At 37.6% G+C, this 16,634-nt stretch overlaps 3 protein-coding genes across 3 annotated transcripts; all 3 read left to right on the forward strand.

The window, feature by feature from the left end:
- The first annotated feature begins 1,725 nt into the window (after nt 1-1,725).
- On the forward strand, nt 1,726-2,712 carry LOC145775691 (protein FAM200C-like). The gene has a single exon (XM_082587074.1). It carries the CDS (start codon nt 1,726-1,728, stop codon nt 2,710-2,712), a length of 987 nt encoding a protein of 328 aa, XP_082443200.1.
- LOC145775779 (protein FAM200A-like) lies at nt 2,713-3,252 on the forward strand. Its single transcript, XM_082587186.1, has one exon. It carries the CDS (start codon nt 2,713-2,715, stop codon nt 3,250-3,252), a length of 540 nt encoding a protein of 179 aa, XP_082443312.1.
- Nucleotides 3,253-11,573: 8,321 nt separating this feature from the next.
- LOC145780621 (uncharacterized) lies at nt 11,574-15,420 on the forward strand. The gene is made up of 2 exons (XM_082592249.1): nt 11,574-12,350; nt 13,431-15,420. Exons 1-2 carry the CDS (start codon nt 11,629-11,631, stop codon nt 14,482-14,484), a joined length of 1,776 nt encoding a protein of 591 aa, XP_082448375.1. The 5' UTR covers nt 11,574-11,628; the 3' UTR covers nt 14,485-15,420.
- The last annotated feature ends 1,214 nt before the right edge of the window (nt 15,421-16,634 follow it).

Below are 16,634 nucleotides of genomic sequence, written 5' to 3' on the forward strand. Positions count from 1 at the left end.
CTGGCAGCACTGCTTCTCGACATTCCAGTAGGCCACCGCTTTTAATTTAAGAATAACTGTTTAACATAGATTAAACTTGTAATTTAATAATATTAATTCTATCTCAGAACAGGCAGCTGTTTTACATAATTGAATTTCCTCCTGTAAACCTGGCACTAATTCTTGTCTTTCTCACAGTTTTCCGAATTTTCACTTCGTGATGGTTTAGCAAATTTCGGAAGCTGCTGTGATCAGAGGTTTCCTTTTAATTTTCTTGAATTATGTTTATCTCCAAGTCCTAAATTTGCAAAAATCTAGTTTTATGTCCTTACACCTGGAGAGTAAAACGACGGTATACCCTTGCAAACAACTTCCAATTTTCAAAAACCGAGGTGAAAATCTGTGCTGCGCTCGCTACACAACAAGTCTTGAATTTGCATCGAATTCGAAACAAGGCCGCTCCTTCTCCACAAAAAAATATTTAAATCAACTTTTTTAGCAAGGGCGTTTTATATTAGGGGAAAGGAGGTAAGTATGGACCACCTAAGCAGGAATTGCGATAGCTCTCACAAATTAACTTCTTTTTGAGGAAACCCGACTTGTTAATAAAAACTCTAGCATCGGTATTGAAGTAGCCAGAAAACTAAAACCGAAAACCTTAGGCTACACTTCCGATCCGACACAAACTGTTGTTAATTTTTGACCTGGCGGTAGCCTATATTATAGGCTACAGCTGCAGCTGCCATAATCTTTTCAAGAGGCTCGGGAACATGAAAAAAACACCGCATTTTTTGTATAATGCGTTTTTCTTAGGAGTGTCTTGATATGTGGCCGGAGAATCTTTGATACCGGGCCTAAATTATCTTCTTAACTCCCTGATAGCAGTTTTTAAATTCTTACAAAAAAAATGTAGCCTAGTCTACAAAGGAGAGCGTTTTCAAAAACAATGGAGAAAAGATGGGCCTACCAAAAGGGCGTTGGGAATATCAACATGATGACCAACTATTGCTGGTGTTTGAAACAAGAGATTGTCAATAACCCTAACCCTAGTTATTATCGACAACAGACGACAAGCACAAGAAAATATGCTTCACACTATAGCTGCAAAGTGCGAAATATTTAGTCCTCATATGCAACAATGCAGCAAAATTTCAACAATGCAGCAAAATTACCTATTGGCCTATTGGCCTAGTGCAGTGTTTCTCAACCCCGAGTCCGCGGACTCAAATGAGTCCGCGGAAGGGCCTGGATGAGTCCGCGAGCACAGTTGCTTTTGCTAGTAGTCAGTTCATATTGCATTACAAATAAAACGTAAAATGCTTCTACTTCACCAACTTTATCTTTGTGATGTCGTAATAAATGGGCTAAAATTCTAAAACTGACTGTGTTCTACCGGTGAGAACACAGTCAGTTTTAGATTAGATGCCTGGTGAACAGTCTCAGACAGAATTACTTAAAATGGCTAAAAGAAAACAAGTTTTTGCATATAATGATGAATACTTGAAGCTTGGATTTACTTTGATTGAGGTGAATGGCGAAGTGAGGCCACAGTGTGTGTTGTGCTTAACAGTCTTAGCTCACAGCTCTTTAAAGGACACGAAACTTTGTTGGCACCTAGAATAAAACCATGGAAATGTTGTTAACTTAACAAATCTCTTAAAGTATTTAAAGAAAAAGAGCATCAGGTGAAGCGAAGTCGCATTGATCGCTCAACTGCTTGGGGAGGAATAGTATATTCTCACAGTCATGCAGTGCGTGCTTCTTTTGCGGTTGCATGGAAAATCGCTTACAAGTGCAAAAGCACCTCACACAGCTGGAGAAAATTTGATTAAACCAGCATCTGTTGAAATGGCCAGGATAATGTGTGGTGATGCTGTTGCTAACAAACTGGAAATGGTTCCTTTGTCAAACGACACCATGAAGCGGCGTATCGAAGAACTCTCAAGAAATGTTCTGCAACAAACAATCGCTGCCATAAGATGCGGTGAAAGATTTAGTTTGCAACTGGATGGGACAACCGATATCGGAAGTGATGCACAGCTCATGGTGTTTGTGCGATATTTTGACACAAATGATTTCGTTGAACAGTTTCTGTTTTGCCGTCCACTTGCTAAAAATACCACAGGAGAAGAAATATTCAAGAAAGTGGATTACTTCTTTAAAGAACATCAGCTTGAGTGGTCTAATTGCGTGTCTGTTTGTGCTGATGGTGCTCCAGCCATGATGGGAAGTAAGAAAGGCTTCATGAGTTTTGTGAAAAAGAAAAACAATAACATTTCGGTCGTTCATTGTCTTCTCCACAGAGAAAATTTGGTAACAAAAGAAATACAAGAAAATGTTGCCATAGTTTTCAAAGAGGTTGTATCTGTGGTGAATTGTATTAAATCTCGTCCTTTGAACACTCGCTTATTTCGTGCTTTGTGTGACGAAATGGGAGCGGAGCTCAGTGGGCTTATGTTCCATTCAACTGTTCGTTGGTTGTCACGAGGAAAGGTGCTTGAGAGAGTGGCTACTCTTAAAGAGGAAACCCATGCTTTTTTAAAAAAGCAAAATCATGAACTTGCTGATCGCTTTCGTGATGATGAATGGATTGCAAAGTTGCTATTTTTGGCCGATGTTTTCAGCCATGTAAACCAACTGAATAGTTCTATGCAAGGAAAAGAGAAACTATTTTTTGATGTTTTGGAAAGTATTGATGCATTCAAACGTAAAATAAAGCTGTGGATGCATTGAATGAAAAGTGGGAGGTTAGCTGCTTTCCCAGGATTGAACTTATTTGTGGAAGAGAAAGATATCAATTTGGGCGTCATTCTTCCCATCTTTCTTGAGCACCTCAACACATTTCTTTCTGAATTGGATCGTTATATTCCTTCCAACAATTATTGCAGGATCTTTAATTGGGTTCGGAATCCTTTTCAGGTGTCAGCGCTAGAACTTCACTCAGATATGGACTGTATTGCTGAACAGTTGCTTGAATTGCAAAGCCGACAGATGTGGAAAGACAAGTTTAAAAAGGCTTCTTTGACTCAATTTTGGGCAAATGTGCAGTCGATGGAGCCTAGTCTTTCAGATCTTTGCAAGCAAGCTGCAACAGCTCTTTTGCCATTTCCAACCACATACATGTGTGAATCTGGCTTTTCAACTCTGACGATGATCAAAACGAAGTATCGCAATAGACTTCAACCGGAAGATGACATCAGATGTGCACTGACAACCATAATTCCGGAATTCGATAAACTTGTCAAGCAAGTTCAAGGACAAGGCTCTCATTGAGTGTGTGTTGAGTGAAAAACAGTGCTTGCTTTTTTCGTTGATACCGTATTAAACTTTCTTGGATAGAAATCAAAAAACCTATTTTTCGTTAATATATAGCTTGAGTCCGCGGATATATAGGCGAGCTTGAGAATAGTCCGTGAGTCAAAAAGGTTGAGAACCACTGGCCTAGTGCTTTGAGTGCTTGCCTCTGCATCGGTAGATGTGGGTTCGATTCTCCATCAGGTCATACCAAAGACCTTTTAAAAATGGTAGGCCTACTGTAATCAGCAGATGAGTGGGTTTAGGAAGGCCTACTTCCCCCACACCGTTTGCAACCACTGAGCACTCTACTGTCGGAGGATAAGCCAGTTACCCTACGGCTGAACGAATAGCGTTCGGAGAATCAAGAAGGACTCCTTAAAAATGGCAGTTGATTGAAAGTTTAACGTTAGAACCTGGGAAAGAGCCCAAATTGATAAACAAACAGCAAAAACGTTTGCTTTTGTCGCTTTTCCCTTTTTCTAGACCTCTGCTATGTTTGGCATGTAGGATTGTAGGCTACAGTATTGTTTTTTATTGTGATGGTCAGAAATAAAAACAAACTGAATTGATAGCCTATGCATAAAATGACAATTAGGCTACATATTTCTAGAACATAAAATAAGTTAAAAACTAGACCACATAGGAAAAATGTGACTTCCTTTTTAAAATCAACCCTCTAAAATTACCCCAAAGTAGCCTACTCTTAAACCCCATTCATCATAAAGTTGAGTTAAAATTGTTGAGTTGTCAATAGCTAAGTCAAAAACTAAGTCGGCTAATTTATCACACTGGTCCTAGTCTATCTGATCTTTCATCTTGTTCGTTACTGGTGTTGAGTAGTGGCTTAATGCCGTCTTGCTATCCTCACCTCACTGCCAAACCAAGAAATATCAATTTAAATTGTTTGCTGACATAGTCTAATTGACATCATTCAGCATGTATTGAAATTACAACTTTCATCTCGGTGACCGCTTTGGTATGATAAAGTATATCTTATTATACTGTTAGTGTTACGGTATCTTATAATACCTCGGGCTACACCCTGCTCTTTACCGTCACTTAAACCAAGTTAAAAGATGGTACAGATTACAGCGTAAGCCGTTCTGGCACCATCCCATTCCGACCAAAAATGGCCACTAGAATTGTAAGGGCGTAAATTTTTCCTCACACGTTTGTGTGGAACGCTGATTACAATAAATATGCTTGCAGTTAGCAAGCAGCTCAAGTCATAGAAATAACGTAAAGTAACGTAAAGTACACGTTGTAAATCACGGAAATAGCAATCCAGCCGATGAAACTAACATATTTACAACTTGTGAAACCAGCTCAGTAGCCGAGTAGTTTCGCCTTCGGCTCTAAGTCCATGTAGATCTAAGATCGATTTCAGGCTGGGTCAAACCGCAGACTACAAACGGTACCGATTGTTTACTTTCTTGCAAAACGCAGTGAGATTAAGTGGGATGATAACGTGATGACATCTGAAATATCATACAAAATTAAATATGAGGCCTGTTTCTAATAGACTTTAGCAGTTGTAGAGTGACAATGAATAAACCGTAACATTATTATTCAAAATTATCTTCTCAAGAGCCATGGGCATTGGGCAATAGGTATGGGTGATATCTGTGGCTGATTGGTGATCTGTGGACGTTGTTCTAATTCTAATGTTATGTCGTTATGCTCTCAACTGCACACCGACACAATGGTCAAGTGGTTTGAATGCTCGCCTTTGCGTCCGCAGACGTGAGTTTGATTCCCTATCAGGTCTTGCCAAAGACCTTTTAAGAATGGTACCAAACTTTATTCTTAGTTGGCACTCAGCAGTCAACAGAGGGGAGTGGGTTTAGGCACTTCTTCGACGTCGTTCTCAATCGCTGAGCTCTCAATCGCTGAGCAAACACCCAGCAGTAGATTGTAATTCAAGAGCTTTCAACGTAAGTCCTAGAAAGGAGGCCAAATTGCCCCACAAACAAACATAAGCAGCAGATGAAATTCTCTTCTAAAATCCCCTCAAGTCAAGCCACAATAATTCCTGTGGATTGACGCGCGTAAAACGTGCACATGATCGGCCTGCGTCATGCGTCAACTTCCGAGTCATGCGGATAAACAAAAAAGAAAAGTATTTGGCGTGGTGTGCAAAATAGAACACCTTTCGTTACTTCATAAAAACGTACGTAACTGCTAGATGCTTTCAGCTGGCTGATTTCCAGAATTATTTCGAAAAAGTTCTAGCTCTCACTTTGAAGCATTGCTAATGATGAGATGAAAAAAAGATATTTTTTCAAAGTGAGGAAAACGAAAAGTACTTATTCAAACTACAAACGATAATCAAAAATACAATATAAAAAAATTTTGCTTCCAGCGTTTAAAATTTTAATCAATGCTTTTGATTGTCATTGAGCGAGTTGAAGTTATACGCTCTGATTTGAGCTAAGAAAAGAAACCTGAAGTGATTGATTACGCGTAATCAGATTGATGAAAATAAATCATCGAGGTTTTCATTTTGCTTTGGGCGTGATTTTATGGAGAGTATAAGAGCAAAGCTATAAACTTTTTCGTAGTTCAGTTTTAGTACAATATTAAAACACTGTTTAGTTCACTGTAATAAAATAAAGCAAGTGAATAGAGAAACCAAGGATTTCTAGAGATTTTTGGTATCCCTGGGTAAAACAATCCCAGTAGTTAAGAAAAGTCATTGAGGTAGATGGAATCCGTAGCTTTTATACAGTTAAGTACGGTATATAAAGAGTATAAGATTGTTACGCAGCATCACAGTAGCATGGAACTTAATTGAAGAAGACATGACCTTTTTTCTGAAAAGAAGTTACTGAGCGTTTACAAAAAAATATGTGTCTTAAAAGTCACTTTCAAAAACAATAGGGCTCTAAAGAATACGTATTGTTTTCATTGATCGTTGGGCCTTCTGGAAAGATTCCAGGATCCATAATGTCCTACGAACATCTGTTTTAAAAGTATTTCCTGGACACTTTGTCATAGCTATTGATTTTTATCGCATGGTACAGATCGCTTTCACTGCATGGTCAGAGGAAACTATGTCACCAAAGTACCGATTACTCTGAACTGTAATTGATATTAGCAGTTACATTGACAAGGGGGTCCAGGAGGTACTTTTAGACCCGGGTCCTGGATAATTTTAGGACTACGGGATAGACTTTAGGAGTCCGCAGCCTTTCCAATTGGCTGGAATTGTATTCTTTGAATGTAGAGCCATGGCCACCTAAAGATACGGCCTGATTTGTCACATTTTGCAGAAATTTCCAGGTTTTTCTAACTTTGGGCGAACGTTTAAATAAATTTTTCTAAAAATTAGATTTTTACGCTTTCTTTATTCTTTTCCCCAGATGACACAATAGGTTTTAACATCCTCACATGTTGAAAATCAAAGAAAATTTGATTTCAATGATTTTAGTCAGACTGTTAATTTTCAATAACAGTCTGATTTTGCGTTTTTCAACTTACTTTTTTTCATTAGCTACTGCTTCCCCAAGGCAACAAAAACGTTTTGTCGTTAGGAAACCGCAAACAGTAAAAACATCTCAAAAAATGTCAGTCAAGCACCAGCAGTAGCTGTAATCAAAATCTGCAAAATGTGACAAATCAGGCCGCATCTCCAGGTGACCATGGTAGAGCATATTTTTTAAAAGTGTCTTCATTTTGGACCCGAGAATCTCATTGGTACTGTGCCGAAGGTAATATCTCAACGGCCATGATTGGAATGTAGGCTATCTAGGTGTGGTGGTTATGTTTTTGTTCTCATTTTTCGCATGAACCTTCAGTTTCCTTGAAAATATTATGGATCCAGAAAGAACTCTCTTCAGAAACAGATTGATGTTGATAAACTTCTCCTGACATTTTGGCGAGTGGAGAGAGAGAGAAATAAATTTATTTGCTAATCAGATTCAACTTTTATAGTACTAATACACAATCAGCCAACGTCACAATAACGTGAAGTCTACCAACATAGAGAAACGCTGAGTGTTGAACAATTCAATGTGATTAGCCAGTTGAAGATTCTCTCGCAGCTTAAATATCGCTGATCTTCATTTCTTATTGATAAAAGTATGCTGGCATGTTTCCGCTTTTTACTTGCCTGCTTTCTTGCCATAATCAGCCAGCTTCGGACACTGGGTCATAACGGACGCCCAGCAAATTCAATTTCTTGTTTGTTGATTAATAGTTTTAGAGTAGTTATAAATGTTTTGTAGCCTACGTTGTAAACATTTTAATGAGTGCATATTTTACTAAAGTAATTGAATTGAAAGTTTTTAAAATATACATATATTTTCATCACTAAAAAGTATAGCCTACTTAGACTAGAAATATTCCACTTTGGGGAGTTTTGATTCCAACTAAAGTGGCTTCAAAATCTTGTAAAATATTAATGCATCAATACTTAATGTTATGCTAAAAACTTGAGATTTATATCTATCAGTTGACAGCGAAAGTGTTTTATTTATTGAATAATAAACATGCTAGACGGCATAAGTGCTCTACATCCGTCTTAGCGTCAACTATCGCGTGAAGTGTCGTGAATTCAGCAAGCACTGCAATTGCCGCAAATTGTAAAGCGTTTGCAAGCGAAAACTGTAACAACTTGTGACATGGAAGCTATACCCAAAAAGCAAAATCTGGTTTTCTTTCTCTTAGTTTGAACCTTCTTCGCCACTCCAGGGGTCGAGGGGCTCTGCCTTTACCACCCTTGGGCAGTGGCGGCAGCTTGGTCTAAATGACGTTGAATCAGCAGACGTTAAATCAACGTAAAAATGACGGATTTTGCAGTCTGGCCAAGTCAGTGGCCGAATCGTTATTGCCTACGGCTCTACTGTAATGCTGGCATGTAAGGTTTCGATATCAGGTCAGGTCAGGTCATACGGAAGACTTTAAAAACGATACCGATTGTGTTCTTCTTGCATAACGCAGCAAGCATGAGGCAGGTAATGATGTAATAACACCCTAAATTTGATACAAAATTAAAACACGAGCCCTGTCAGAAAAAGATCATAGCAGTTATAGAGCGGCAATAAACAAGCGATAACATTATTATTGAAATATTCTTTTACATCATTTCAACGACGCCAGCGGTTTGAAACGACGAAAAAGAGTGATTTTGCCAACTGGGAAAGGCATCATCAGTTTCTAATTCTGATTTGTTCGGTTAACAAAACAAGTAGGAAAGGAGAAGTCTGAACAATATTTTTCTGGCATTCGGTGCAGTGCTTATTCAACGAATTTGAAAGTAAAAGCCGAAAAACAATTAGGTAATTAATTTTTATTTCTTTACTCTTGCCCGTAAAACTTATTGCATAAACACAAACAGCCTAAAAGCAATACAGCTTAAAAGCATTAGAAAAAGGGTCGGCAGGAAAAGACCTTTTAGTGGCCGTACATTATACTTTGATCGAAATATAATTCCATAAAACAAGAACGGTGTGCAAAACATTTTGTTATTTATTCTTCTTGAACTGAAGCACCTTGTAAAGTGTTATCAATCAGCATAGTGAGATAAATATTAGGCTACTTCATTCAGGTTTCAATTTGTCTTCAAAAGTTAGTACTCAGGTTATGGATCTTCATCAGCATGTTTCAGTGTATATTATGTAGAGAGCTTTATTTTTACTTTTTATGGTGTTTATGCGTCGGCTGCATTGTCAAGTGGTGAAAGCCCTTGGAACGATACTCGAAAGGACGCCGGTTCGATACCGCTCAAGATCATGTGGCTCTGTCTTTGGCAGGACAATCAAAGGCATGCCTGAAGGTGGACACGAAGATTGGCTTCTTTGCATTCCCGTCCACTTAATCTAAATCTTCAATCACCAGGTGTAAGCCTGGATAAGACTAACTATGGTTTTTATAAAAGAAAAGTCTCGTCTGTAGGCATCCAAACTTTTAAAAAGGCTGTTTGTCAAAAGATTTGCGAGATCATGTTAATGTTACGAAATCGATCAGTTTTTTGAGTGTAACCTGAGGACTGCTTAGTGCTTGTACTATAATTAAGTTCGAGCTGAAAATCCTCTGGTGGGTTCTTGTATCAAATTCACATGAGAAATGATGAGATGCCAGAATTTATTGAAACTTTTTGAAGTTCTACAATTTTGTTGAGTATGTTTTCTGAATACTTCCTTGTTCACTAAAAATGTTGTGATAGGCCATCAATGTCCTGCACGTGGCAATGTCATGCTCTTGATATTCAAAACTGACTGACTTGAGTTACGCTTCTGCCGGAAATGGGTAACTGTAACCTTAAATGCAATCACAGAGCTAGAATTCGTGTGACAGGTTGATGAGCTGATACGAGTAAGCTGGTAAATAATTTAGGAAAAGTAGACATAGACTTATGGCCATGCATTTTTCTAAGCTGTGCATTCTTGATATACTCCGTTTCCACTTTCTTTCATAAGTTGTATAGTTTGCGATGCGGAGAAAGTGTATGAGATAATTTACAGTACGTGTAAATACGTTGATTTATTTTATAGCATGAAGAATGCATGAGTCAATGCACGTCACACAGTAGGCTTCATGCCAATACTGAAAATTTACATTTTATTCTGCAGCATAGCATGCAGTCAGCATTGCAAATAATTTAATGTTGACATTCAACTGAAAGTGACTTACTATTGAATTATTATATTATGGCATGTTTGAATGAAGATGTTCTGCCAGTCGCAGACTACGTTTACCAGACAGCAAAACAACCATTTTTTGTTTTTTATGCAACGTCTGCAGACGTTGAATCAATGTAAAAAAATGACTGATTTGCTGTCTGATAAATGTAGTGTGTAGTTCGGAAAATAGTTCACTAATAGTGAAGACGTGAAAGGTTCAGTTTTCAAAAGTACAGCAGGCTACTTTACTCAGGAGATATTGAAATAAGACTTTGCAGGTGTTAAATACTTCCACAATGTTACAAGTGAACTTAATTATTTCAGGAAGGAACATATCAAATGCAAAACTATCAAATCGTCCAGAACAAACTCAGCCTTTTCATTTAATGAAGTCTTGCTGCAAATGAGTAAATGACATCACCCTATATCTCGGGCAAGGGCTATCAAACACAGACGTAAACTCATGCAAGTTTTAGCCTCGAGGCTAAGCAATGATGCATATCATTTATGACTTTTTCAAATGTTGTTTTTTGATAGAGCTTTGATCTTGTTGTTGTTGTTGTTGTGATAGAGACATCTTGTCCTTATATGACCACCACCGTTAACGAGCAAGGTGGAACGCTCTGTTACGAAATGCAGAGACAGGATATTAAAAAAGCAAAAAAAAAAAATATCAAAACTTTATTCTAGCAATCAACAACAAAGGACGACCAGAAAATACGTTAATAAACATGAAAATTTTTCGATCATTCCAGAAGTAAATAGTTCAGACATTAAACACGCAATTAATTAGATAAAGCAACCGGCGAAGACAATTTCACCCATGATATAATTGAAGATGCAAAAGAAATAATTTCACCACCTTATGCCCGCTTGTTCACTGAATGCAAACAAGTTAAATTCCTTCCAGCTGACAAAATGCTGTCATCATACGTCTACACTCTACTTCTACATAGAAGAGATTAGAACCACTTAGAAAATTATCGTCCAATTAGCCGATAGTCTAAAAACGCTTGATTAACATCCGGGTAAGTTTATAAACTGCACGTTGAGTGCAGTTGAGTTTATACAGCATCACTCAGCATGACGTAACAGCTTATTTCAAGTAGAAACAATTCACTCAATAGGAACTTGACATAAAGTAGGCCAATTTGTCTAATCATACCTTTTTTCAGTGTTCGAAAAATGAGAAAAGTTGTCTATGTGCAACATAAATATTTTAAACTATTTCCTTCATGTGATAGTTTGTGTGCGCTGGCACATGGTCAGAGACAGAGAGCGTAAATTGGCTCACGAAACATTGGCTCTTCTTATTCTTCCTCTTCTTCTTCTTCTTTCTTGTTTTTTTTTCTTTTTTCTTCTTCTTTTTTCTTCTTCTTTTTCTTTCTTTCTTTCTTCTGCTTTTTTTTTTCTTTTTCTTTCACATTGATTCAACGTCTGCAGACGTTGAAGCAATGTAAAAATTACGTGTTTTGCTGTCTGGCAATTGGGCTGCTGGTAAAGACGCGCGTTAAACAAGAAGTGACTTGGAGGTTGTAGTTGAATTGTCCAGCGCAGCTGGGCATGAGCTAGGTCTACGTGACTAGAATAGCACTTAACAAAGCTGAGATGAACATAGCTTGTAAAATATTACATACAGGAAGCACTGAGCTATCGAGCATACTGTATACCAGTGCTGCAGTTTTCACATGTTTTACATATTTTCTTTCTTCTACAGGCAATTTATAAAATGTCAGATTTAACATTAATGTTTTTGTTATGTTCGCTGTTGATCATTTCTGAAGTAGCAACAATCAGCAGCAATGAAACAGCATTTTTGAATTCAAGTGAAGAAAACTCTACCAGAAAGCCACTGAGTTGTTTATATAGGCCAGGCTTGACTGTTGGTGACAAAGCACATGAATTAAGATGCTGTGGTTTACTTCAAAGCCGTTATGAATTTGCTTGGTCGATATTTAGCAGACCGCTAAGTCGATATTTGGAAACACTGAAAAGTTGGGATTGTCCTCAATTTGAAAACGAATGTGAAAGAAGATTATTTGCAACCACTCCGTTCACAAGTTTGCTGTATGATTACTTCTGCAACTACACCACGTTTGTGAGCCAATGTTATGAAACTCTAAACAAAACCATTGGGGTTGTTCATGAGCGACACAATATGCTTTTCATAATGAACAACGCATCCAATGAAGAAGTTTCAAGTAATTCTAGCTTCCTTACAACTGAATGGCGAAGCTTGCTATTTCTCATCAACACATCTCAGCTGACGATCGAAGAACTGTTGCGACCTTGTTTGCAAGTAGCCCAATATGATATGGAAGAAATGCATCGTGGGGATTTTCAAGAGTTGAATAGTATAGAAGTCCCTTCATGCGAACAAGTGTGGTGTGGATTTAGTGGAGACGTCTTGAGTGAACGAGAAATTTCTTTATGGACTTGCATGTCATCCAGGTAACACACTGAAACTTGGTTCTAGTTTTTATTGTTGCTCAAAACAACTTTTAACCGTTGAGAAAAACTTTTCTCGAATCAACTTCTGATTAAAACTTACCTGTTATTTACATGTTGATTTCCTTGCCTACACTATGTGACACAGTAGTTTAGGACTTCAAAATTTAGAAAAGCAAAAAGAAAAAAAGAGCAAGTAAAAATATATAATTAGGCTATATGAAGTATAAAATTAAATAATTAATAAATTATATAGTTACATAATTATAGAAATTTATGTCGCGTTAAGCAAATTTTAACCCTAAAAATACCAATGACGGTCAAAAGTATGGCTACAGTATAGCCTCCCCTTGAAGACTTTAACCGCTTTCTCAGTGTTAAAACCATTCTCAATAAATTCTTCTACATCAAATTTTTTTATTTAGTCCTAATTCTAATCGCATGATCACGCAGTGCTGGTTCGACTTCCTGAGTGTGCGCTTGATGAACGCATTTTAAAGACAATTCTTCATTGAGTGGCACCGAGTAGATGAAATAAATGACAGCCAACAACAATCGAAAACTTCACTCTGTCAAAACCGGTGACCGGGCCTGAGTCAATGGTTCAAAGCCTCTATATTACAAGTAGGCCTTTGCAAAACTACCTGGAATAACCTATCAAAAGCTTTCCTAGTCCGAAGATAAAGATTCAAACACAACCAACCGGTGTTGCCAGACGTCCACATGTGAATGTTCTTAGCACACTTCTAAGCCTCCCGCAAAGGATTGCCAATTACCTGAACCAAAGCTGCCTATCACTACGTCTACAAAAAAATTTTTTCAGAGAGGTAAATTAACGTTCTTCTCCCTGTTTCACAAATAAAAATTACCAAATTGTGCATAGAAAGTTATTAATCACTAAAATCTGCAACACAGGACTTCTCCCAGTGCCACCAAAAATTATTGGTTGTAATTAATTACTGCAAAGTACTTTAATTTTTCAAACTCTAAAATCGTAAATTTCTCTTCCGGTAACTCTGTTTACTTGATCAAAAACAATTTCGTTTGACAAGACTACACAACAACGACTGGTTTATTTTTCAGCTGTCAAGCCAAAATTATTACGATGATGGCTGTTTGTGGAATAATGGCAGTTATAATCACCATTGCCAATGTAATCGTCATCATCATCATGGCAACAGAACCGAAATTCAAACACAGTCAGTCGATTTACAAAATAGCCTTGGCTGGAGCGGATTTGTTGGTGGGGGTTATTGTACTTCCTACATGTATTTGCAATTTAGCTACACTCGTTTGGACCAGACATGTCCAAGAAGGTCTTGTTGACATTCAAGGATACGAAAAACTGAATGGTAGTTTAACTGAAAATGTCACTTCTGTCAGTGTTCGATTGTTATCTGGAAGATTCTTGACACAATTTCCACTCAGTTACCGCAACTCCATTGGACTTCTCACATCTATTACCATTTTTTACTCTGTTTATATTTTAGCCGGGGCAGGTTTTGACAGATTGATGGCTATTATGAAGCCTCTGGTGTATCGCAGATACAATATGAAGAAAATAGCCAAATGGGTTTGTGGAGTAGCTATGATATTAGCTGTATTATTTTCTAGTTTACCTTTTTTTATCAACACTTTGTCGTACAGCTTAATTCTTTCCATTTTGATAACTATTGCAGGCCAAAATGGAGTGTATTTGTATTTAGTTGGATTTTTGATTCCTCTTGTATCAGTTTGGATAGCTAACATATTGCTTTATTTCGCAACAAAGAGACATTCCAAGTTTAGACAGAAAAATGCCATTGAAGCACAAATTAAATCACAACAAGAAAGCACGCTTGCTCGTACTTTAGGCATTATGGTGGGTGTGTTTACTATTAACACTTTGCCAATGATTATTTTGCTGATTTGTGCTATTTTTATTCCAACTCTTCTCCCACAGCGACCTGTCAGATTGAATTTAACAGCGCATTATTATTTTATAACTCATCAATATGTTGCTACGATGCTTTTGCTAAGTAACAGTTTTTGGAATTTTCTCATTTACAACTTTAGGAATGCTGATTTTCGTCAGTCTGTAAAGAAGCAATTTCGAAGATCGTTGAAAAGCGTTAGTACAGTGTCTCGCCGATCGTAATTGCGGGGAAACGTTTCAAAGACTAGACATTAAAACAGAGATGGATCTAAAGACAAAATTACCAATTTAAGCGCACTGCAATTTTTTGTAAGAAAAAAATTAAAAAAAATGATTTTTTGATAAAAACGAGATTCTTCCGAAAGAAGATAATTCAAAGCTAAGCGAAGACAACTGCTTTTGTTTTGAAACGAAAGAAAATGTATAGATTTGATAATGCTACACACCGGCAAGTTTGAACGCTTGGAAAACCACACGGTTTTGAACTTACATCAAAATTGGTGTTTTATAAACAAAACCAAATCAAAAGGCTTTGTGTTCTAAATTTACATTGATTTATTTGCCAAACAGCCCAACTCGACCATGGGCAGGTTAAACGAAATGAAGTTTCCTACCAAAATGTAAAACAAAATAATTAATTTGATTTATTTCTTGTGAATTATAATCGTTTATTACACCAGCGATGAACTTTACAGCAGAGCCAAATTTCTTGCATGAAAAGTAACTCAAGCTCTTATAATGCGTTACTACAGCGCACACCCCGAGCGTCGAACCAGCCCCGCTTGATTTTGAAACTGCTTTGTCCACGAAGTCACACGCTAACCAACTGAGCTATCGGAGCGGATGTTATGAATGTTCACTGCTGAACCTTTCTTGTCTATTCTTTTCTTGTTATTTTATGATCTTGGTATTTATGTTGTTGTAGCCTACTCTTTTTATTTACGCTTCAATTTTCCGACATGATCAAAAACTGTTGTTGTTTTCTTTGTTATATATTTACCCCAACTGTTCTTTTATTTGTACATCGCATGCTATTTTATGAAAAGTCTTGCCTTTGACTCAGCAACTCGCATTTTTAAATGCTTCTGTTTTTGAAAGATGCGTAACAATGAATTTCACCTAGAACGTGTTTGCTGTAACGATTTCGAAATGGAAGTAAACGAGTGAAATCATTCGGTGTCAAACTCATTTTGACGTCACAAAGTGCTTCTCTGTGTCAGTTTCAGTTAAGAAGTAGCGGTAGCGTGTAGCGCGCTGCTTTTGAAGTAGCTGATGCCCACCTCTGGCTACCCGACCATGGCGCCTACAACGCCCGTACTATTGTGAGATTGACTGGAAACTATTTCAATTGTTTGATTATGTTTGAAGTCATCTTTATGCTTCGTCACACGAACACTATGGCAAATCAAGTGTTGGACTTTATGGTCCAAAGTGGCGGATCCAGAAGGGGGTGATTGAGGCAATTGCCCCCTTCCTAAATTACAAAAAAGTAATCGTAATTCACGGTGTGTTTGCAAGGTTCGATTAATGCAGACCTAGCCTTCACAACATTCTCTTTGTTGAAATCCCCCCTTTAAGGCCATCCAATAGACCCGCTCCTGATTGCAAGGGATAGTGTAACTAAACTAATTAGTTGATCAAACAAACTTTTTAAGGATAGGCTATGTTTTGACCATTAGACTGTAGGCTTAGAGTTTTAGAATTAACTTAAAACGTCAACATTACGACAAGTAGTTCTTAAACTCAAGTATTCAGTTACTATACTTACTGTAAACTACAAAAACAATTAAAAGTAGTTTCTCCCTATTCATCTCTAACTATAAGCTAAAACATATACAACCAAGCAACCACACGGCATTAAACATAATCCATTAAAGTTGAACATAAACTATAAGCTACAAACGTTTTCGGCCATACACACGTTAGCCCTTATCAAGTAACAAATAATAAGGGCTAACGTGTGTATGGCCGAAAACTTTTGTATAGCTTATAGTTTATGTTCAATTTTAATGGATTATGTTAAATGCCGTGTGGTTGCTTGGTTGTATATGTCTGTGGTTGAAGAAAGTGACCTCTTTACCAAAATTGTATTACAAGCTGAAAGTAGCCTAGTACCTCACGTACTTTTGTAGGCCCTTGGGCTGCAAAGCCGAGTGGTGAGAGCCTTGGAACCGCAATCGAAAATGCGCCGGTTCGACACCGCTCAAGAGCATGCGGTTGTGCCTATGGCAGGACTCTTAAAAGCACGCCTTAAGGTGGACACAAAGACTGACTTCCTTGCCTTCCCGTCCACCTAATCTAAATCTTCAGCCACCAGGTGTATGCCTGAATACGACAAACAAAAACATGTAGGCTAATCTAAACCAGCACAG

The sequence above is a fragment of the Aplidium turbinatum genome, chromosome 1 (genome assembly GCF_918807975.1).
Source record: "Aplidium turbinatum chromosome 1, kaAplTurb1.1, whole genome shotgun sequence".
NCBI classification, from domain to species: Eukaryota; Metazoa; Chordata; class Ascidiacea; order Aplousobranchia; family Polyclinidae; genus Aplidium; species Aplidium turbinatum.

Bases quoted from the DNA above. Each gene is read 5' to 3' on its own strand.
- LOC145775691 (XM_082587074.1), top strand. From the start codon at position 1,726: ATGCAGTGCGTGCTTCTTTTGCGGTTGCATGGAAAATCGCTTACAAGT.
- LOC145775779 (XM_082587186.1), top strand. From the start codon at position 2,713: ATGAAAAGTGGGAGGTTAGCTGCTTTCCCAGGATTGAACTTATTTGTG.
- LOC145780621 (XM_082592249.1), top strand. From the start codon at position 11,629: ATGTCAGATTTAACATTAATGTTTTTGTTATGTTCGCTGTTGATCATT. The intron at 12,351-13,430 runs GTAACACACTGA...TTTATTTTTCAG, and splicing joins TGGACTTGCATGTCATCCAG to CTGTCAAGCCAAAATTATTA.